General features: G+C 35.5%; 1 protein-coding gene across 4 annotated transcripts in view; it reads left to right on the top strand.

Moving 5' to 3' along the window:
• The window catches only part of RASGRF2 (Ras protein specific guanine nucleotide releasing factor 2), a 119338-nt gene that overhangs the window by 90209 nt on the left and 5247 nt on the right, over positions 1–23882 (top strand). For 3 of the 4 annotated variants that reach the window (XM_085321991.1, XM_085321992.1, XM_085321993.1), the window contains exons 18-24: positions 1201–1307; positions 13582–13694; positions 18553–18613; positions 19262–19365; positions 19985–20069; positions 20701–20898; positions 22774–22853. In XM_085321991.1, coding sequence (XP_085178117.1) covers positions 1201–1307; positions 13582–13694; positions 18553–18613; positions 19262–19365; positions 19985–20069; positions 20701–20898; positions 22774–22853 — 748 coding nt within the window. Of the gene's footprint in view, positions 1–1200; positions 1308–13581; positions 13695–18552; positions 18614–19261; positions 19366–19984; positions 20070–20700; positions 20899–22773; positions 22854–23882 lie in introns of those variants that run through there. The other variant, XM_085321994.1, reaches the window with a different exon arrangement.

The raw sequence follows: 23882 nt of genomic DNA on the forward strand, positions 1-23882 counted from the left end.
TTTTTTTTTCTTTGATAAAGGCTCTACTACTTGATTATATGATTTTCATTGTGGCTTTCATTGCTGCAATTAAGTGTCTAGCTGTACATAATATGTATGCCTAATTGCTTCTGCAAGAGGTTAGCTGTGAAAGGCATAGGAAATTTACACACAAAATGTTACCTAGGTTACCTTCTCTAGAGTAAAGCCTCTGAGATTTCGGTTACTTTACTGTTTATGGGCAGTGAAACTTTTGAAGATGTTTTAATATGAAACTTCCATTAATATTTTATCTTGTATGCCAACTACAGTGTAATTTGCCTCAGTTAAAAAACAAAACAAAACAAAAACTTCCATGAGCCATAAGTGCAGAAAAGGAGTTTGGGGCTTGGAGTTCAACCTGTAGTAAAAGATGCATGAGTGCAGTTAAACTTCTATTTTCCTACTTATCTCCTAAAACTAGAGAGCAACAGTCTGGATGTTTTTGGATTATCTTTAATAATTTTATCCTCAATAATTTATCTTCAATAAAACAGAACAAACCAAATACTGGCTTTTCTAAAAATCCCTCAAATTGTTTTTTAACAGAAGAAATAGAGGTTTAGTCTATCTTTGCTATTTATAGCAATACAAAGGCTTTAGAGCAGCTTTTATGCCAAAAAATTGTGAAGTACTGGTCATATGCAAGATAATTTCCAGTTTTTCCCTGGACTCTGCAGGAGGTGATAATGAAAACAGCACAATGTGAGATCAAATGTAACAAAATGTAAAATTACAGTAGAGAAAGAACCATGTTGTACTGTACCATACTGCTTTTAAAAAGGAACATTTCTTCTGTTGACCTTCCCCCTCTGTCTTTGAACTACTATCTTCCCCTATTTCTTTACCACTATTGTCTTCCCCTTCTAAATCGTATTCACATTCCTTCTGTAATATTCTTGATTATAGGCACTGTAAGTTTTTGTTTGGCCCTGTCTTCTACTCTTCATGTTAGAAAGTCAGACAAATATCCTTCATCTTCCTAAAACTGAGTACTGACCCAAGGTGTCTGTATTAGTTACAATGGACAAGATTGTATTCTACTCTCTTGCAGAATTTCAGTAGCCTAAATGATCATGCTTGAATGTCATCTGTGTAGGCTTTTTTTCCTTTCATTACACATACATGTGCATCTGTTAATTTTAGTTCCAATGATATATGTTTCTTTTTTTCTGTTTACAGGATTTAACAACTCTGAACGCATGTGTGATAAAGAGTTCATAATACGCAGAGCAGCCACTAATCGTGTCCTGAACGTCTTGCGTCACTGGGTCTCCAAGCATTCTCAGGTATTCTTCTGTTCCACTCTTATGCTGTCTATGTGTAGCTGGTCTGGAGAAGGGTGTGAGCTGACCTCTGTCCAGTCAAGGAATTCATACCACTTTGGTTCTATCCAGAGCATATTATGAAGCAGTGGTACTACATAACGTAGCAGAGGTCACACTGCTTGAAAAGTCAGCGCTGTAATAATAATAAGGAAAAATTGCCCTCTAAAACACACTGTTTTATAAGTAAAGAATCCTTCATGTAGCCTTGCAAAACTCTGTGAAAGCAGCCAGTGTTTCTTGTAACATTTTGTTTGACTGCTTTACTGCRTGTTGAAATATACATATGAGAAATGCACGAGAGAACATCTAAATTGCAGCTATAGTTAATGGAAAAATTAAACCTCAATTTCAATTCAGAAGTTAAGTTCAGAATACGGTACTATCTATACACATACTGATCATTTTCCATTAGTCTGATATCCTGCCTGAAAGTATATATTGCTTCACAACACCTGGTGCTTCAGTGGAAGGCAAATAGGTCCATAATCCAATCATGCACAATTGTATTAAGATCGAGGGCTTCCTGCCACCTAGTATTGTAAAGTGTTGTATCTGCTTTATCTATTGAAAATGGGACTCTACTTATGAGCAGGTTGTATTTATCTTTCAGACTGTCAGTATGGATACTGTAAACAGTTAGATTCTGTTATTTTGACAGAATGTATTAAAATACCTGTGCTTGCATACTCATGTGTTTATTGTGAAATATTGCAGAAAGAACCACCACTCCTCCATGGAGGTTTCCTCTACAACCCCTTATAGGGCTGTGTGTGTGATAGGTACTCATGAAACTGTGCTGACTGAGGGAAAAAAAATCGAGTAACTAGTAAAATTTCATGTATTGCAGCATCCTTTAAGATGCCAGGTGAAATGAATGGTTTTAGATTTTGGTGTGCTTATAGAAAACTACCAGGCAAATTGATCRAAAGGAAGAAGGAAAGAGAAAGAAAGAGAGAAGGAAAAAGAGGGAGAGAACTCTAGAAGCACATGAAAGATTTCTGTAAACCTTGGATAAATGATACTTCATGGCAGTTACAGACTGCTTTGTCAATCCTTGCTAATAATCAGGAAAACGTGGTCCGGAAGACCAAGTTTTGAGTTCTGCAATGCTCTATTGCACAGCTGGCTGCAGTTCTGTTATCCACTCCACTCAGTTCCATTATCTCCATGAAATAGGTTTAATTTTCATAGAGGTTAAGTTTGCTAGACAATGAAGCCAATATGAATGTGTAAGAGGGAAAATTTGTTATGTTCATAAAGTTAATGGCCCAGGAGAGATTAATAAAATCTCTTTGGTATCGTGGGAATGATTCTGAATTATTGCAAACAACCTTGAGAACTGAACTATTTTGGTAGAGACACTGTCTTCTCTTTGCCTACCTGTTAAATGAAAATCACTGCGTGTCAAAATCTTGAGCTGTAGTGACACGGTAGAAGTCCATTATTACTGTTCTGTATTATAGTAGTGTACTGTGCAGAGTTACTATGTCTCTGCTACAAATAATATTCAGCAGTGAATTGAGTTGTCCTTTTATACTAATTGAAAGATTGTTCATTGATGCAATTGTGAAAATGGTAGGAATCATCAAACCTTTGTCTACATTAAGCAACTTGCTACAGCTAGTTAAATAGAAGTTTGTTTCCTGATTGCGTTGTGATGATCCTGTAGCGTAAACAAGCCAGCTGAAAGGAGTGTACGCATACTCTCTTGTAGCATTTTGCCAAAATGTGCTTTGTTTCTTTAAAAGTACAGTGTTGTTATCTGTATTTCTATTTCAAGTGCACTCACGCTATGCAAAAAATATATAACACTGCTCCATATGTCTTTGCAGTTATTTTTACCTAGTTTTATAATAATTATTTTTTAAAAAATATGAAAAAGACTAAATGAATGGGATAAGGAGATAGAATCATTTCAAATCCAACTCTGTGCATTTTCAAAGCTGTTATTTAGACTCCGAAGTCACTCACTGCCTTTTACTTTTTGCCATGGCAAGGGTGGCAAATTTTAATTCTCTACTTCTACTTAATCTAGCATTCCGATGTATCAGATATTTTTACATGCAAGATCTTTGGCAAAGAAAGTAATGAACACTACAGCAACAGAGCACGTAATCAGCTTTTTGCGTTGTTTACTTTAGAGACTAGGGACAGAGGAAGGACAAAAGACCAAAGCAAAACAGAAATGACTGACCAGTTTCTGCCAAAATGGGAGCCGGACTGCTATAAGAAAGCAAGTGAAGAATTACTATCTAGCCAAACAGTATAAAATGTTGGCAGTAAAAATCTATAGTCCTGGGAGAGTAATAGCTCAGAGCCTTATTTTACGATAACAACACGAACTGCAAACCACAGAACCCATAGCCACCAGTGGTTGGTGAAGAAATGCTTATTAGATTTCCAAAAAGACAAAACAATGTAAAATTCAGTGAGATCAACAAACCTGCCTAAAATTTTATTGCATTTTGAGGTATTTACATCATTCTCTGACCACTCAGTGCATCTGATATTCTTTATCAGAAGCCAAGGGTGGATTTTATTCTCTTAAAAAAAGTTTAAAAAGAGTAAGTTGATCTTTGCAAGTTTCTCTCTCCGTTTGGCTTTGAGCTTTGCCTTATTCTTTCTGCAAACATTCCCAACACCAAATACGTAATTTCTCTCTTCTGTGCACGCAGCTTCTCTGACTGTCTGGTAGGATTTCCTCCTGTTGATGTGCCTGAGATTTTTGTGGCCATTGCTAGCCTATGCCACTGTAAGAGGTGACCTACTGTATGTTTTTTTTTCTTTGAAAATGCTTCCTTATTACTAGATTAAAAGAAGCAAAAGCATTGTATGGGCAATATGTGGAGCTTTGCTTAGTTCTCTTTTTAGGAGTCTGGACACTACTGTAGAAGTGCTTAGTGTTGTAGCAAGTGAATAGTTCTGAGAGCATAACAGTAACTCTATTTTGATACTCTCTGATCCATTAGTAGCAATCACTTCTCTACAAGTTAATTTGTCTGCCTAAATTATCACAGTGATTTATAATATTCTAGTGCCCAGAGTATGCAAGGTGCTATACAAACACAGAAGAGTGGGCAGGCGGTATACAGAAACATTTATAATTAGAGAGACTAATGAAAAATGCCAAAAACATACATCATCCAACATTTTTATTCTCCAGCCTCCACCCCTCCTTTTTGGGTCCCTTTTTTTTGCTTCAGTGTGCCCCTCTCTAGTACCTAATAACATGGGTCAGAGTTAGTATGCGAAGCAAGAGATAGAAAAAACATCCAAATAAACATGGTTCAAAGCCTTGTGTTTCGCTACTTCTTTCTATCCATGACTTAAAATTCTTGACTGGGGCTTGGACAGTCTTTCCTCTGCTGGGCTGTGAAATGAATTAGCTTTCTACAGTGTCTTACAACTATGTGAAGACCATGGTTATGAATTTTTTATGTATTTTTTTAAAAAGCTGTGATATTTTTACTTTTTTGTCTGAACATGGACAGCATTTAATATGTAATTTTGTCTGTGGGCAGAAAACAGAATCATTAAAATTAACGATTGAATCTATTCAGTTAGGATGTACATTAATAAAGCAGTTTTGTTATCTTGAAATCATAAAAAATAAAGCTTAGGAAAAGAATCCTTCATTATTTTTAAAACTTGGGTCATACACTATTGGGGCCTCATTTAAATTCTTTGTAAGTGTATATCGATAATGCCACATCTGCAGCCCTTTCAAGAAGACAAAAGAAACTAACTAATGTCTGCAGAAGCTCCCAAAGCTCAGATGCAAGTTTGGAAAAAATGTTTGTGAACATAACATGACATATACTTTTTGTTTTTACCACACTGAGCAAAAGGAATCAGGCTTATATTGGTAATTATTTATTAGTGCACAGAAGATAAATCATTTAAGTTTTCCAGGGTTTTATTTACATTTTGTTCTTTTCATTCTTTACCTCCTCCTTTTATCCTGCTCTTCTCTATCATTCAGCCACCTACAAGCCAGCAAGGCTGTTTCCCCCCCCCCAAAATAACAGCAGAATGATCATGTTTGTATTTTGTTTTTAAAATGTGGTTGAGAGGAAGAGCGTAGGATTATCCCATTGTAAACAGTGGAAACACAAACACTGAGGCAGACAGTCATTGTGAAGACAAGAGCTTTGCTGACTTGATGAGAATGGAAAGGGCTTGTGAGGACAAAACTCCCACTGACTCCTGTCAGAGAAGGAAAAAATAGGAAGGGAAAAGAAGGCAGAGGAGAGAGTCTTTGTACGATTTTCATTATCCTAATGAAGTCTTGTAGTCTCATTTTCTTTGTTTAACAGGACTATTTTGTTTTTTATCTAAACACTTCAAGTTACAAGATTAAGTTATTCTGCTTCTGTGGCAAGCAGACTGAAATAGAGCTTGAGAGGAGAAAGATTTTGCTTCTGCTGATAGAGACAGTAGGCTTCTCCAGGTTTACCAGTTCTCAATGACCATTGGGTACTTGTCCCCATTAAGTTTTTTTAAGATCTTATCTGAAATGAATAGGTAAATCTTAACTCTGTTACTGCTAACTAACTGGCTGCCAGACGGTGTCAGTGAGTTCTGAATTTACCACAAGATCTGGGAGCAGACCAAGGCTTGAATTTTGAGAGAGTATGTCATTAATTGGTGCCTCATTCCTGTCTTGCTTCAGCTGTGAGAAAATCTACTGCAAGCCGTTTTCTGGTTTGTGCTGATCAAAATGTGCTGGATTTTCAACAGTAGGTTTTGCAGATGTAGTTATTGATACCACGTAGTGATTAGGGAAGGAAGACATCTGTATGCAGGGAATTATCTAAGCATAGATGATTTTAGTTAGGTATCAGTAGTTTTAGTGTGTGTTTGCACATGAATCGGTCAATCCCTTTTTGTTTTGGGTATATTGGAACAAACAGTGACATAAGAATTCATTCATATGAGCCCCACTTGACTCATGTTTGAAAGTATAAAGTAATGAATATGATGCTTGGCAAAGTTATGACATGTTAATTGTAACAGATCAGACTTATGCCGCACTTAGCGTATGATGCTGTATTTCAACTATTTTTCAAATGATCTCCAAGGATTTGAAACCTGTCTTGAAAGAGAATAGAGATTTGTAGGGTTATTTCTGACATAGTTCACAATTTGTACTGATATATGTGTTTATAGTAGAAAGGTTTCCACAGAATGTTAGCGTAGAACATGGGAACCATAAGTGAACATGGTAACATACTGTTAGTCACTGAGGAAATAAATCATGTTTACATAAACTTACATCATTTACAGAATAAAGTTACACATTCAATAGTAATGTACTTAATTGTGGCTATGCTGTCCAAATACTGCAGAAACAGAAGGGTTTGATATTCCGCGACCCTTTGGGGAACGTGAGTCACCCTCACAATGCTAGCCAAGCATACAGGCAGTCAGACTAATTAGAGGTGCACTGCACTCGCTTCTGCTGGAGCCTGACAGATCCTTCTTCAGTGAGTTCTTTTAGTGAAGCTCTTAAATGTATGAAGTTCCAGAACTTAGGGCCAGAGATGTCACAGTTCTCTCCACTGAAAACTTTAATCTGACAGTGGTTAGATTCTTCTTTCAAGCTTTCTAGGTACTACCAGGTTATATAGTGCCTGGATAATAAAAGGTTCGTATGGTATGGGATTAGAATTGTTCGGTCATGTTATTAATATGGCTTGTACTTTCAAATTAATTCTACTACATCAGGAATGACAGGCTAAACCTGATGCTTTAGAAGCAGCACTGGCATTCTTTCCAAATGATGATTCTTTCTTTGCACATGAAACTGAGTGAAGACAAAGCAATCATCCTTTGCTTGCTTTTAGAGTTGAATAGTTCAGGGTTGAGTTTTCCTGATGACCAATTATAAGACCTTTTGTCTCTTTTCCAAATATGTGAATGTCTTGATGCAGTTGAATTTATGAAAACTTCCCTCAGCTCAAGCATATGTGATGAAGTGTGCTTTTATACTGGTAAATAAAATATTATTACAGTTCCAGTTAACTGTAACAAAGTTTGATCTTCTATGTCTTGAGTCATTCCACTGATTTCATTGAAACGACTATGTATTTACACTTTGGCATGAGAACAGATATATATATTAAAATTGTAAGCCATCTATTTTAAAATATACTAGCTTTTCTGAAAACAATCATTCAATAATCTCTCTGCCCTCCTGGATATCTCATATTCTTGTCTTTCAGCAGGATTTTATGTTTAGCCCTTTATTCTAGAGTGATCAGTTAGCCACTCTAATAGCTACTCTAGGGTAGCCAGTAGCAATGATGATCTTTCTCAGTGTCTGTGCCCATCTGCTATTTTCAGACCGCTTTTGCAGCTGGGGGCAAAGGAAAATGGGTCTGCACACCACATCTCCACKTTGTATGTGTACTCATAGAGACAACCAAAGACTGACTCTAGCTTTACTTGCAGTTTTCCCTCCCTTTCATATTTGATATTTAAAACCTTCATTAGATTTTTTTTTTTCTCCTTTGGTAATTAAAAACTCTTCCATCCTCTCCCTCTGAGCATTTTCTCTTCCAGGTGCCAGGCTACAAAACTTTCCCATCTGACTGTCGTTATGTGAAAGTCCCGCTGACTTCTATCTTTTCCTGGCATTCCTTCCTACTTGGTGTGTATCTGGTTACTTCACCTTCCATTTCAGAACTCTCACTGTCTTGTTCTTTCCACGTGATTCTCATTTTATCCTTTAACTTCTCCCTCTTTCCTTGCAACAGATTTGTCTTCAGTTTCACTTGTTAGTGGCTTATGGACTGAAAGATCCTTATGATGTAGTTATTCATAGTATGAAGACACATGACTAGGAAGAGATTGCAGTTCATTGAATCCTGTTATTTATAATGATAATACTAACCGCATTTGTGAGCGTATGTGGAAATACATTGGGCTGTGCGTGTCAAARTTAGGAATCTTCCAAAGCAACTGAATTGCAAAGCTGTCATCTTGCTTTCTTCTCTGCCTGGAAAAAAGCTTCCAACTTGGAAGGAATTCTAGGTCACTTAATTAGAGCTGTCCCTCAGTCTAAGATGAGCACAGTACCTTAAAAGCTTTGGATATGATGCTCCGGAGCATGGCCCATTCCTTTGAGTCATTTGTGCTTGCCGGAACTTCTGGAAGAACATTCCATTCTTGAGTCTGCTCTGAGCATAATGTTAAGAAACAGAAAATTAGAATAAAAAAGGAGAAAATGAGTCCAAATGTATTCAGCAAAGTCAGTCATGAGTGAGTAGTGTTATATTTATCCTGACAAATTGTACTTCCTCCTCCTTCTCTTCACACGGCAATCATAGGACTCTGAAGCCAGTCTGCCAGTTGGCTTTTTTGCCTTATAAATGAATGCCTGAGAAATAGTTAGAAAGTTGGCTGTATTTTTAAGAGCTGAACTGAGGTGAGTTTATTTTTACATGAAGCATGTAGTGTTCTGTTGAAGTTGGATAATGCAATTCAGTGAAAGGGTTCCTTGTAAAATTTCTTTGCAAGTTCTCCATATATTTTTTTCTCTTCTCTCTGCCCCTTCCCTCCCTCTCTCACTGTGTTTTTTTTGTAGTCTTTATCACTGATGTACCCAGATGTTTTCAAAAATAAATCAGGTTCTTGGGTTTTAACTCCCTTCTGTTTGTCTGTGCTATTCAAAGTTTCCTCACATTGTTGAAAAGAAGGATTTTTCCTCTCACTTAGGAAGGTTTGAAGAAAGGAGGTGAGGAAAAATGTTTGTGATTTCAGTGAGCCCATGTTGAAACTTGGACATGATATAATTTTTATTTGCTCTGTATAATACTTTCTGTAAAAAACACCTATAGTAAATCTACATATTTCTAATTGTACCTCACCAGCACAGCTAAATGTTCTTTTCCTTGCTTCCTGCTACCTTTTTTGCATTCTATTTTCTTCTGGCCAGTGAGTCCAAATCCATCACTCTCTCTGTTGACTCACCCGAAGAGATTTCTTTTGAGCAATGTATGAGGCACTTCTTATGCTGCTGCACATCTTCTCCTGCTCCTCCTTGGCAAGGGAACATGCATCTAAATTCTACAGAGAACATTAATGTCTAGAGCTCTGCATGGTGTAGATCAAACTGCTCTTTGCAGGTCTACTTAAAATGTAGTCATACTGACTTCAGTGCTTAGTATCTTGTAAGGAACTTCTGTAATGCATGTGTGTGACAACAAAATTAACAAACTTCCCTCAGTTTTCTCAGTTGTCTTCTGCAGGAAATTAAGGTTGCTGATTGTGAACCTTATGCACAGCGCTTTTGATCAGTTAAGAACTGCATATATCCTGTTTTAATCCTATGTGACTCCAGAGCAGCTCGCTTGTTCAACTCATCAGTTGTCATTCTCTCTATAGCTGCACATTTCACAAGTAGTTCTGTACAGTAAATATTAAGTAATATTAAGTAAATATTAAATAAATAAGGAAGAAATATCTTTTCCCACAAAACTAATGTTGATATTGGTCTTAATTTTTTAAAAAGTTGAAATTCTGCTTGGAAATCCTAGTTAATTTATCTGCTTGAGACAAATGAAAATCTGAATTAAAACATAAAACTTCAGGTTAATATGGGCTCTAAAATGTGGTAGAAATGTGTTTTCACTCATGAAGGATTAAATCACTGAAAAAATTGAAATCTGCCCTTTGGAAAATTTAGAACTTCAGTGAGCAGTTCTTTTCTAAATGACTGCGCTCCTTCTTTGATAGAAATATTTCAATTAAAGGTCTCTTCAAATGTKGAGAGTCTAAATTCTGATGCATGTAGCTAAATGCAAATCACTATAGCAGGTCTCCTCAAGTTTACCAGCTTTACTTCTTCTCAGCAGAATGTAGGGAGCCTGTTTTATTCTGCCAGGCCTGCTAGGTGCAGCACTCCGTCTTGTGCTGAGGATGGTAGCAGTTATTGCTACTGCTTCCAAGTTACTGGTGAGACGGAGAGTTTCAGATCAGAAATGCTGAAGAATAGTGAAATATATTAACAGATGACATAATAGATAAAATGTCACAGGATTTATCCAAGATTATTTTTAATATATATTTTAATATATAGACATATATATTTTAATGTATAGCTATGATGGATATAATTATATTTGGAAATAGTAATTAGGGATTTCTACTGGTATGTTTGTGTAATTTTGATATTCACCTTTCTACATAGGTGTAAGTACATGAAATGATCTGTCTGGATTTTTGTTTGTGTGTGTGTGTGTGTGTATATATATATATATGTATGTGTGTATATATATATATATTATATATTACTCATCACACTGGCATCTCAACATCCCCCAGATAATTAACTTCAACACAAAAATAGATAGCTTTCCAATTTTCCTCTGAATTCTACCTTTTTTCATTCTTTTCCTCCCTACAGATTGTAAGGAACAGTTGGCACACTGTTATAAAAAAGAAAATTTCCCTGCAGGAAAAGGAGATGCTGAGCAGAATAGCTGCAGAAGTTGCCTGTATATAGGGGCCTGATCTGGTTTACGGGAAGTCTGTACTGTGAGGTGACTTCTTCAAGCTGAGGTTAGGCTGGGCTTGGAAGTATTGCCAGCAGCTTTTACTGAAAGAATCACACAAACCAGTACATCTTCTAGTTATAATCCCTGATCACTCTGTGTCGCGTCATCTATGATAGTTTGAGCTGGCTGCACTGATAAAGCGTCTGGGATTTCTGTTTGTCTGAGATCAGAAAAGCAGGTTTTTCCACTGTGAAGTTTCCTCCAAAGCCAGTGGAATTGAAGCAAAAGCTAGTTTTAACCCGAAGAACTAAGTGTTCATAAGAGTTTGCTACCTAAATAAATATATAGCTAGATAGATTGATATAGAAATAAATATATAAAAAACTCAGCAATTACAGGACTACTATCTCATGGCAATTACTCTGATACCTGCAAACATATTTTGCTCTTGACATATATTATACCTACCTGAGAATTAGGTTGTAGGCATTCAAAAACTGAGAGAGTGCCTGATTTTTGCTGAACTGATATTGAGAAGTGAGGCTTTCCCATCCTGATTCATAAATGAAATAACTATGAAAATTCTAGCCTCTTTTTATTATAATTTTAGCTGCAAACATTCTGTAGAAAAAATACCCTATAGTGAAAATAATCAACTGGTTATGGTTTTAAAAATATATTTGCAAATAAAATCCTGATACTGTAGTTGTGATTTGCCCATTTACAGTGGCAGGTCAGAATTTTATCCAACATGCTAAATGAGAATGTTAGATTTGTCAGTTCTTGGATGCCTTTTCTGTTTAGGGTTGATATTTTTCTAGCATGACTACTAAAGATGCTTTCCATACCCAGCTTCTCTTATACAGTGTCTACCATTCAGCTGTAGAACAGAAAATGCCAATATTAATTACACTGGTTGCTGAAAGCATAAATCTATGCAGAACCTTTCAGAATTTCTCCTTCAGTTAAATATAGTTTTGTATCCCAAAAATTTTTCCTTTAAAAGGTATTAGAGTGAACAGAGTTCTCATGTATTATATTCCTCATGCTTTCATACCATAAAAAAAACCAAAAAAAACCAACTCCTTTTGCAAACAGTCTAAAAGTTTTAAAAGAAGCATTTTGAATAGACTATCTAGAACAGAAAACTTATTCTGTAAAACCAACAAATGCAGTATCCAAAATTAATTTTTGTTCTATTTCTAAAGTACCTGGTTTCCTGTTCAAAGCCTGATATTGCATGCATCTAGTTCTCTATTATCCTACTAATATGGACAAATGTTGCAAAATACTAATTCATAAGTATTAGTTGGTTTCAAAATGTGAATTTGTTCTGGCCAAAAAGAGAACTTCTGAAGAATAAGAACAACATGCCTATAGCAAGAGGGAGGTGTCCAAGGTTTTCCTGGTGAGTGACAGCAAGGTCTTTCCAAGCACAAATGAAGTCTGGCTTGTCTTGTGGTGCTGACAGTAAACTTCCTCGAAAGGTACTAACCTCAGTTACGACACCACATTCTCTAAAGAGTATGTGTCCTCCCCATATTTTAGATATTTCAACCATCCATGCACTAAATATCACCTCCCCTTGTAACTCCAGGTGCCTTTCAGTACTCCCACATCCCTTCAAGTGAAAAGCATGGTGCGAGGACATGCGTCTTAGTAGTAAGGGTGATTCTCCCCAGAGCCATTTATCTGTTTCCCTTCCAGGGCAAGGKGGTGAATTCCTAAAATCATGGCCATTTAGGAGCATGTTGCAACTGAAGAGGTGGTTACTAGTTCTTTGGAAAAACGGCATATACAGCTTGCACAAAGATGCCAAACATTTCCCAGTTTCAGTAACTTTGTGCTTTTGTTTCCAGGGAAACAAGTGATGGATTGACACAAACATGGTTAAAGTCTTGCTTGCAAGTAACAATGTATTGTAAAGGAAGATCTACAGATACACTGGATGAGTAAAGATTCTGGTTTTAGTTTTCTTATCCAAATGCTGGCTTTGTAGTAAATACAAACATTTTTGAAGTCTACTTCAAGATTTACCTGTAAATTCCCACCTTAAARTTTGTACATCATTTTATTCTTTGATATTCGCTAATATCAGATAAACAGAGGTTGTGTGTGTTCCTGTTCTTAAATTGCAGTCCTGTGTAAGATACCAGCCTGCATTTGAATGATTAAAATGCTGAAATGCTTTAGCACAGTGCTGTAGAGTACTAGTATGATTTATTGAACTTACTAGGTTGACTGCTCCACTATGTGGAATGAAAGGCAGATCTTTCCAAAAAGCTGAGTTTCAGATGAAAAGTATCAGTGATACAGACAGATGAATTGAGAAACTCAGTAAAACAGTAAAAAAAAAAAAACAGTGTCCAGCTTTGCTAGGCAATAGTTTCAACACAGCAGCTCAACTGTTTTTGAGTTTTTATGGTACTCACAGGAAAAGAAAGGATAATGTGTTCTATGGATATTTGTGAGATGCTGTTCTTTCTTCAGAACAGAAAGGGTAAGTGATTTGCATGGCCCCACACAGTAAACAATGGTCAGAAAGGAGATAACTTTTAGCCTTTCAGGCTTCCAGTTTTGTGGTCTGTTCACTGTAAGAGACCTCCAACATCTCTAAGTCTTTTCATACCTAATAGAACAAAAAAAGAAAAGGGAAAAAAAATCACAGAAATGTGTATTTTAAATTACTTTAATATTTTTAAAACAAAAGGAAGTAAACTTATTTTCCTTTGCAGGATTTTGACCTGAACAATGAGCTGAAAATGAATGTGTTAAATTTACTAGAAGAAGTTTTGAGAGACCCAGACCTTCTACCACAAGAAAGGAAAGCTACTGCAAATATACTGAGGTAAATAGGTTTCTAGCTATTCACTGTAATTTTAAACTGTATCATGTGAAATAAATATGGTAATATACAGTATAGAAATCCCAGAGTTTGTTTTTATCTAGTGTATTTAAATTTGCAGGTTTATTATGTGCTTTGTTAACTGTAAAGCAGGCTAGATGTTGTATTCTTCATCCAATAGCAAAATACTGCAGTTTAATTTGCAGTGATTGTGGGTTAGGAAACAGCAACCCACAACAATGCACAGCAGGAACTGAAGAATGATTAACCAAAGATCAGCAGAAAAAATTGAGGAAAACTCAGCAATGTTTTATTTGCAGTGTGCTAAAATTCATTTGGAATTTGGTGATTCTAGACAACCATCAAATGTCAGAATATGTTTTAAATTTTGTTCATAAGTACATACCTCTTCAAAGTTTCACTTCAGATCATTTACCAGCCACTGGTTCAGTCTTTGTGCAATAGGGAAAAATGCTACCCAATAAACAACATGACCACTCATTAGACTGCCTTGGRGACCTTCTGGCGCAGGAGTGAGCAATCCACCCTGCTAAGCCTAGTATGTYGTGACATAGTAATAATATATTTGTAGTTTTCTTTGTATTTACAGCCATGTCTAAAATTCTTTGGGTATCTTACAGGGAGGAATTATTGTTTAATTAGTGGGATAAAATGAAAATGAAAAATGAAAATGAAAAGCCTTAAAGTTTTAGAGTAAAGCCTAGTCTGCATAACTAGGAGTACTGATTAGTTAGGGTTAAAAGACCTTATTCTGTTACTTMGGGCTGGTATTACGTAACCAACTGCCTGATCATACCAGGAGAGAGAAATCTGTGTAAGCATGTGAGTTCCTCCCATATATGAGCATCTTTATACTGCTACACCATGAAATGGTAGCTTTGCTTTTCGACTCTTTCCTTCTAGCACTTAATACTTTAGTATCTAAGCATATTGTGTATGCTAGTTAATATAGTTAATTAGATATTTCCATTAAACTTTTTCAATGAACATTGATTTTTTTGACCATATTGTGAATTTTCACAGGGTTTTTCATTTGGCACAAAGAAAAAAATAAATTGGCTTTTAAGTTGTTCTAAAGAGGTGCTTGATGTCTGCCTTTACATCAAAAAGACCTTGTCATATCTAAATATGTAGTGAATCAGAATTCTTTTTCACCAGTCAGCCCTTACTATAGATTTTAGTTTCCCTACATTTCATTTTTCATAGGCTACTTTAGATTCTGAAAAGGAGAAGAACTCAGGATGAGGTTAGATATTAAGTATTTCTTCTTGYTCGCTCCATGTTCACATGCTCATGAAAGTTAGTTAGGGCTTTCAGGACAGTGTTGAAGTTTGAGCCTTTGTACAAGCATATTCCATGGACTGTCTTGATGGTTGTTGAATACTAATGTTTCTCTTTAGAAATTGCCACAGCCTTTCTGTGTATACATGTATACATGCATGTAAATTTATTGGGAAATCAGTCCTTTTCAATCATCTTCATTAGCAGATATTAGAGGAGGAGGAAAGGTGGGTTTGTATTCCAGAAATATTATGATCAGCTCTGGGAAAGACACAGTATAAAAACTGAATGGTGAAGAAGGTGTTTATGTGAGATACTGGACTGCTTCATGGCTCCTTGAGTCATCAAACAGAACAGCTGGTATCACATCGCATGATGTGATTTTTGTTCAATGGACTGACAGGATGTCAAGGCAGAAAAGCTTCTTTTTACTCAATATTATTCCTGAAAGCCAAACGAGCCTACTGAAGAGTGTTTTGTTTGAGATTTGATCAGCCTTATTTAGTAAACTCTGAAATCTAGATTAAATTTCTGGCGCTGAGGCAGAAACAGGCTTCCAACACTGAACCAGGAAGATTTATAGTTCAGACTGAACTGCGGTAGATAACTTTGGCTCATTAATAGACCATCCTGGAAAAAAAATATGATTCAAGAAATGTTTTCTACTCCTTCTTTCTCAGAATAGATGTAAATGAAATATGCAGAGATATTGAATGGATGACCAATTTTCTACCCTATATAATCTCAGCAGACAGTATGTTTCAGACTATATATCACTAGCTTTTAAAATATTTTATATACAGTGAAAGAATAAGGAGACAGCTAGTTTGAGTCAGATTATAATTTTTTCTGCTAGAAAATAGTTCTATTTGGATTGTTCAAGCATGATGAATAGTTTAAATGAGAAACAGCTCTAAGTTTAGCTGATAACTCTAAGAATTAGAAAGTTATTTCAAATATAGTCACTTCCTTCATGTATAAGGATAACCACAGAGGTGGCATTCCATTCACTCCTCACTGTGGGGTGAACTGTTTAACAATCATGTAGAATCTTTCTTTACCCTTTCCTTTCTCTGATACCTCTTTTTGCTCGGACCTGAGCTTCTTACCCAGCTTGCAGGAGGCCATTCAGTGAGTCCAATAGGAACTGCTCAAGCAGAGCTGAGAAGCTGGCTACATCTTCCTAGACCTCTATTAAAACAAAGTACCCTAAGGCCAGCAATAGTGCAGATTTGAAGTGAATGCTGTCAGAAAGTAGTATTATCCAGTTCAGAGAAGTGTACTACTCTCCGAAGATTTAAACTTAGAATATATATGGATAAAAGGAGAAGCTTTTTCATGAGAATGTTGTGTTAGAGGACAAGCAGAAGATACCTCGTTAGAATGAGGGATTCTAAATGAATTGAGGAAAGACTGCTTATGTAATATATGACACATAACGTGTTAGAGAGTATCAGGAAACAAAAGTTGGGGAAAAGTCGAGTACCTAGAGCCTTTTAAGAATCTTGTCTTCCCTATTTTATTTTGTGTTAAGCAAGTACAGTCTTTTCTGTGTCTAAGATAAAAACTCCAGTAGAGTTTTATATACTTATATAAGGAACTCAAATGAGTTTACAAGATTACTGGAAGTACTTGGTGGAGAAGGGCAAACCCTCAAACCCTCTCTTTTTTTTTTTTTTTATTGCCAGGAAAGCACATGCTCTTACCATATGATGAGCATTATCTTTCTACAGGCAATCAGTCATGAGATCCAGCACAAAATAAACTACTAAGGAAAGACAGATTGCCAGTCTATTTACAGTTACTGAGGCTGCACACTGTTGTTTTTGGGAGAAGACACTGAGGGTTCTCCTAAGGAAGAAAACATCAAAGACTTTGCACGGCATGCCTATGAGGCAAGGCATTTCCAGCTCCTGTGAAGAAGCTCCCACCCACATAGTACAGATTCCATCTCTTACACTAGTAGCTAGTGTCTCAAGGCAATATAATCCTTTTATTTTAACCCTATCCCCAACTGATACATGGAAAGTCTGTTTCTAAGGAGTGCAAAAATAAATAAAGAAAATACTTAGTCCACTTGCTCTGCTTTCTGACAGTATCAGTAGAACTGAGTCCTCTTTGAAAGTGGTCATCTAAACTTTTCCTTGAAAATTCCACTGATGAGTATTTCACAACTTCTGCAGAAAACCTATTTCAGTGGATACCCATTCTTTTGCAGTTTGGTAGTTGAACTTAATGTTTAAACTAAATCTCCCTTGATGCCAAATCGATGCAGTGACTCTTTGCCCCATCACTGATGTTCTCTTTATACCCAGTCTTTTACATATCTCTCCCTAGATCTTCTCTTTTCTTAATTATATAAGCAATCTATTTAAGCTTTTCTTCTAGTCTATATTTGCCAAATCCTTTATCCTACTTGTTTGCTTGGAATCACACCAATTTTTATTTGGCATATGGTGGTGCTCAGACCAGACATAGTACTCCAGTTGAAATCTTAAGAATATCAAAGGAACAGAATTACAGATTACCTATGATTTACATAGAATATACTTCTGTTGCAACTGGAGACGTCACCAACCTTTTTTTGCTACAGCAGAATTCTCAGAAATCCTTTAGAACAGGACCCTTCTAGGACTGAGGACTCATTGCGCTAAATGCTCAACACAGAGAGCTTTCATTTGCAGGCTAAATTATGTGCCAAGATACCACATCAGACTTGATAGAATTCAGTGGAATGCTGATTACTTCTGCTAGGTTCATTTTTGACCCAGCAGTCTGAAGTAACCCTAATAATCACAGGTTTACTAGAGAAGAAAACATGGACTAACACTTGTATCACTGAAAGCAAAGCACACACTGGCTGCAAAGGAAATCTGCCAGCAGTCGGTAGTCTGTATCCTCACTCAGAGTTGTTTATGTGGGTCAGTGAACAGGATAGTGTAGTGCCAATAAAAAGGAACACTTCCAGAGAATCATTCGTTTATGCATCCATTTTTCAAACATTTCCCAAAGATATGTAGTGCAAATTTTAAGACTCAGAAAAAAGTCTTTTCRATGTTTTTTTTTTTCCTTTAGGTTTCTAGGATTATTCAGCATTAAGAGAGCAAATATTTTTATTATTGTATTCTTTCTGCTTTTGTAGTGCCAGTCTGGTTCTTAAAAAGAAAGTCAATATTTGTCCATCACATTTCTCATCATGGAAGTCCAAGTTAGATAGGTGCACAAACCTTACGACTATAATTACCAAATTAGTACAAAAATTAACAACACTGTATTGTCATTAACCATTTTGCGGTATACGCTGTTCTTAGGGCAGCAATTTTAAGCCTCCAASACCAATATTTTAGCTTACGTGACTCTGATACTGTACCATTTTATATACTTTATTTAAAACCAGAATTAGTTTTTGGATACAAGAAAGTTCTTTTTTTCCCTTAGTTCTTCAATTACAGTCTTAGGATTTAATTTAGATGAGCATGATTTCCAAATTATGATAAGATTTTCTCATAACCATTGATACTATTATTTATATAGGATGTTTTGCCACTTAATTTTTCAGGGCCCTTTCTCAGGATGATCAAGATGATACTCACTTAAAAATAGAAGATATCATTCAAATGGTAARTTCATCTTGAAATTTATACATAAATATTCCTATAGATTTGTGGTATGTTTAAGGTACTAAAATGTATCATAACTGCAGCTTTGCAGCTCTGGGCGGAAATACTGCTGTTTTATAATAGGAATGTACATTTCAGTTTAGAGAAAGTAAGAATTTGGAGCTCATATCAAAGATGACCAACTCAAAATTTTAGGATTTGATTTTAAATCGTGATGCAAAAAAATGGATAAGACGTGAATAATAATGAAGTGATAATGTCTGTCTCCTCTGCACAGTAAAACAGTCATCAGAACCAAAAATTGACCTTCACTGACAAGGCCCGTCCTTCAAAGCATACTATGCATTAGATTAATCCAAAGAAGGGTGGACAATGAACTAGTTTAAGGGTGGTTATATATAAAGTAATGCAGAATACAAAAACTTTGATTTATCTACATACATACTGAAAACTTAGTATAAGCTATGTGCATGTTTTCCTTCCAGTTTCCAGCTTGATGTTTACAATTTTTTGCTCAGTTCTTACTCTTTTATAACAAAAAACTTAATTAAAATTGTGYTGAAAGTACACGTGAAGTTCTTAATACCTTGTACTTTGAAATGCTCCTTGATATTAAAAGAAATCATTAAGTCKTCTTATTTTTTGCAGTCAGAATGTCCAAAACCAGAGTGCTTTGAGACTTTGTCAGCCATGGAGCTTGCAGAGCAAATAACTCTTTTAGATCACATAGTTTTCAGAAGCATACCCTATGAGTAAGTGTTCTTCTACGGTTGATTGAAGTGAGTACTTTGGATGAGTTACTGACTGGAAGTTTTAGCCACTACACTAATTTATGTTACTGACAATCAGGCAAAATGGTTTGCATACATAACAGAATAATGTCCTTCGGCTATTTTTGTCATTGCTTGTGATCCTTCATCATCTGGCTGTGTTTTGAAAGACTGAGTTCATTTAGTCTGTTGCTAAGAAAAAATCCGTGATCTAGGGCTCTGGGCTAGTGATGGGTGAACATAGCAGGGAAGTGCTGAGTCTCTGGAGAGGGAGTGTCAAATCAACTTCATTCATACAGCAGTTTGTCATTAATATAACCATGTAAGCTGACAAGAACGATTTAAAATAAGGTCACAACACTGAAAATTAAGACAGGGAAATGGGGAAGAGATTCACTGAAATTCTTTAGAACATTTACTGCTTTGGACAGCATTAGTGATGTTACAGTGAAATGTTGGAATTAGTGTAAAGCTCTATTATTAGCCTATAACAGAATAAAGTTTACTTGAAGTCCACTTAAGGTACAGTTACAGACAGAGTTTCTTTGTACTGAGGTTGTTAGTGACACTTTTGTTTGTTTTCTCACCCCTCAATTTCTAGAGAGTTTCTTGGGCAGGGCTGGATGAAACTGGATAAAAATGAGAGAACACCTTATATTATGAAAACTAGTCAACACTTTAATGATGTAAGTACTCATAGAAATATAGATTGCCTTTTAGGAACTCTCTTGACCCTTTCTATGATCTCTTGAATGTAAATATCTTTTAGAACAATGTGATATAATTTCTTACCTAGTAGTGACTGAATGTTACAATCTTCTTATGATTAACCTTTTAAATCAAAGTATATAAAGAGTCTCACTTTTATGAATTGCTGTTCATCAGCAGCAGTTCAATGGCAATTTAATAGAGTAGAACTTTTCAAACTATATTAAAATGACTTATTACAGAAGAAATTAAGTTTGTTCTTCAAAGATTAAATATATAAAAACAACTCTTTTTCMTGAATGCCCTTGTGAGTCTCCATCCCTATGTTTGGTCTTTACCTATTTTCCTTACATTTACTGAGAGATTTTCAAATCTGTGTTAGTACTGTTGGCTTGGAGACATTCTTCATTGCATCTGATACCCTTCTTTTATATCATAATTCTCTCATGCTGCCTTGTAACATTGTTCTCAATATACTTTTTCTGTTTTTATTAAAAGCTATAAATTCTGCTGTGCATTAGTGTTATTTTCTGCTTTGTTCATTAATTAATGTTGTTTTGAAAGTGTTAATATTTAAATGTCATAAATTCTTCCTCTTTATTTGGCCAGATGAGTAACCTTGTTGCCTCCCAAATCATGAATTATGCTGATGTCAGCTCCCGGGCTAACTCAATTGAGAAGTGGGTAGCAGTAGCAGATATTTGTCGATGTATGCACAATTATAATGGTGTGTTAGAAATCACATCAGCCTTGAACAGAAGTGCAGTCTACAGACTGAAGAAAACATGGGCTAAAGTATCCAAGCAGGTAAGAAAAATGTGATTACAAATATGGATGTAGATTTCATTGGTCAGTATGTTGTCTAGGGAAAAAGATGTTGAGATACATRTTTTCCCCATAAATAGTTCTATTTTGAAAATACTGTATTTACGGAAAGTGTCAACTGCTGCTGACATTTCACTTCACGGTATTTTGTATTTATTTTTCATATCAGTAATTAAATATGAGTAACAACAAACYGAATTCAATGGAAGTAGGAGGTGCCTAAGTCTAAGGCTTGAGCTTAAAGTATTGAAATGTCTGAGAAAACTTAATTTTGTTATTATTTAATTAGATATATTTAGATATACACATGTAGGTGGTGACTGGCTCCATCAACAGCAGTCATCTCAGGTGCTTAAAGTAGGAGCCTTATGTCCCTGCCTGTGCAGCAAGTCAGTATAAAGGTCAGCACTTCCTTTCAAGGTGCTGAGTTCTTTGCTGACCAGTAAGAAACTCTAGATATCCAGACCTCTTTCTCATTTAGGTCCTGAGTTTAGATGCGGTGCATATCTCCTCTTACTCCTTGCCTTGTGACTGAGACTATCAGCAGCATGGTTGGCAATTTCCAGTAACAGTCAGGAGGACTTCCAGTAATGATGAAAAATAAAGACGAAAAATACTAGCTAGGTTGAAGACTATCCAGTCTTTTATGTTCTGTGTTTTGAACAGTTTGGAAGATACAAGTCTATGTTTTCTATAATTCAAAAATATATGAATATTTTAGTATGGTAGAATAACAGAGGAATAGGGTCAGCAGGACAGAAACAATCGCTTGTAATGTAGGTGGTATTTGGATACAGAGTTTGCTCCAGTCAATTGCTTTTTGCAGTTYTATGCATTTCCTCTTTTGGATATTTCTGCGGCTGCAGTGTTTGCAAAGCACTCAAGCAGCCCCAGAAATTAAATCTACTTAGGATACGTTCTGAGTTACTGCATTCTCTAGTCAGCTTATTCTCAGGTGCTTAATAGCTGATGCTACTTTCTTTTATTAAAAAAAAAAATCTTTCTATAGAAACTCTTAAAAGAGTTTACCACAAAAGAGTTTTATGTTTAGGATTTGTTTGATTTTGTAAACTCTAGCTTTAAACATTTTAAAAAACAGATTTGTGTTGTTGCAAACCTCTCCAGTGTGTACTGGAAACATTATCTGAGTATTTTACCAACCTGTTACCATAGAAGAAAAAGAAAGTGTCTTTTTCTGCCTACAGCTTTCTTTTTTTCTGAATGGAAATGCAGTTTCAAATATGACAAATTTCTCATGATTCTTCATGCTTTCTGAAGTCTATAACATAAATAAGTAATGAAAAGCTATTTTTTCACTTATTAAGCAACTAAGCCATTATGATATCTACTGAAAATAATTCTTATAAGATAGTAATATCCTTTCCCATGGGTATTCAGCTTTTATGGGACACTTAGAGGCAAAATCATTTTCAAGAGCTTCAGCCAGCTTAGTGCAAGCTTGAGACAGTGGACATCCTTTATTCTCATTAATTTCAGTAAATTCAGTTTAGGATACTTAGCAATATGTGAGATAAGGTCTCAAATGTCTTTGTAAACACAGTAAAATGAATTTCTGACCATTAGTTTAATGAGCTTGCCTTTTTTCCTGAACTTGCTAGCTAATAATAGTGTAGATGATGTGATGATGTATCACTCAAAGGAAGATCTTCAATATTGCCTAATCTCCATTTTCAGAAATATATTAGAAACTACAGTGAAGCTAAGTTCTTAATGCCTATATTATTATTTTTGAAAATGYTATGAAGATGCTAAGTGAATTAAATAGTCTTTTTAAAAAACTAATCCCAGTCGTTCATGTGCAATAGCAATGACTTTTGTAACATGTTCTCTTTCTAGACAAAAGCTCTCATGGACAAGCTTCAGAAGACTGTATCATCTGAAGGAAGATTTAAAAATCTTAGAGAAACACTGAAAAAGTATGCTTCCCTACATAATGTAGTTGTATTTTGTTATCAACTGTGGTTAGTATATGTGAAAGATGAGTTGGCTTTGAGTTAGCTTTAATATAATCTTGGATGATATTTTTACCTAATAACCTTTTAAAATCTAGTTTTATTCTATTTGGGGTTATGATTTTGCTGAATATCCTGTGATTTAGTACTACCTCTGATAGATAAATATAATGTCTCTGGAGAATTACTGAAACAAATTAAGCTATTATTCTGTGTGATATATTCCCGGTTGGGGGTTTTACTTACACTGATAAACTTTCTCAGTAAGTGTAGGACCAGGTTTTTAACTAAAGGTTCATATTCAAAAACATCTTAGAGAGTTCAGTCTAATGTTTCTGTAAAGTTCCCGATCCAGCTAAGAAGTTTAGAACTTAAGAATGTCCATGAGTTAGATCAAAGATCCATTCCCCCCCCCCTTTTTTTTTCTGACAGCAGCTGATAGATGATACTTAGGAACATAAGAACCAGACAAATATACGGTGATAGTTCCTCTCCTATAGCCTCGCAACCCTTCTAGTCTGACATTTTGGAATTCATCAAAAGAGTTTTTATCTTTCTATAATAGTCCTTGAATTTTTTTTTCTTTCATTGATTTGCCAAATTATGTTTGACCTTAAGTAACTTTGGTGTCCAAAATAACCTGTGGCAAAGGTTTTATGGATTATGTATGTGTTGTCTCCAACTGCTTGCATATAAAATCCATATTTTAGCTCTTTGAATGTTTGAATTTAGAAGTAGACATTCCAGAGTTGAGTGAACTACTTTAAATCTTCTTGAGAGAAGCAAAGAATTGAACTATTAAAATAGGTACTGAATATTTAAAAACAGACATGGTTCAAGTTAGTCAACTTTTTAGTCAAAAAATTGCTGTTGGGGAACGAATCACTTTTATCATAATATATGGGCATGTACTTTTATACCTTTAATATTTTGCTTCCCAATGTACAAAAAGTACCCTCATAATACAATGAATGCCTAAAGTAGTGTGCACTG

Source organism: Rhea americana, unplaced genomic scaffold (genome assembly GCF_003343005.1).
Source record: "Rhea americana isolate MKP2758 unplaced genomic scaffold, rheAme1 scaffold_74, whole genome shotgun sequence".
In the NCBI taxonomy this organism is placed as follows: domain Eukaryota; kingdom Metazoa; phylum Chordata; class Aves; order Rheiformes; family Rheidae; genus Rhea; species Rhea americana.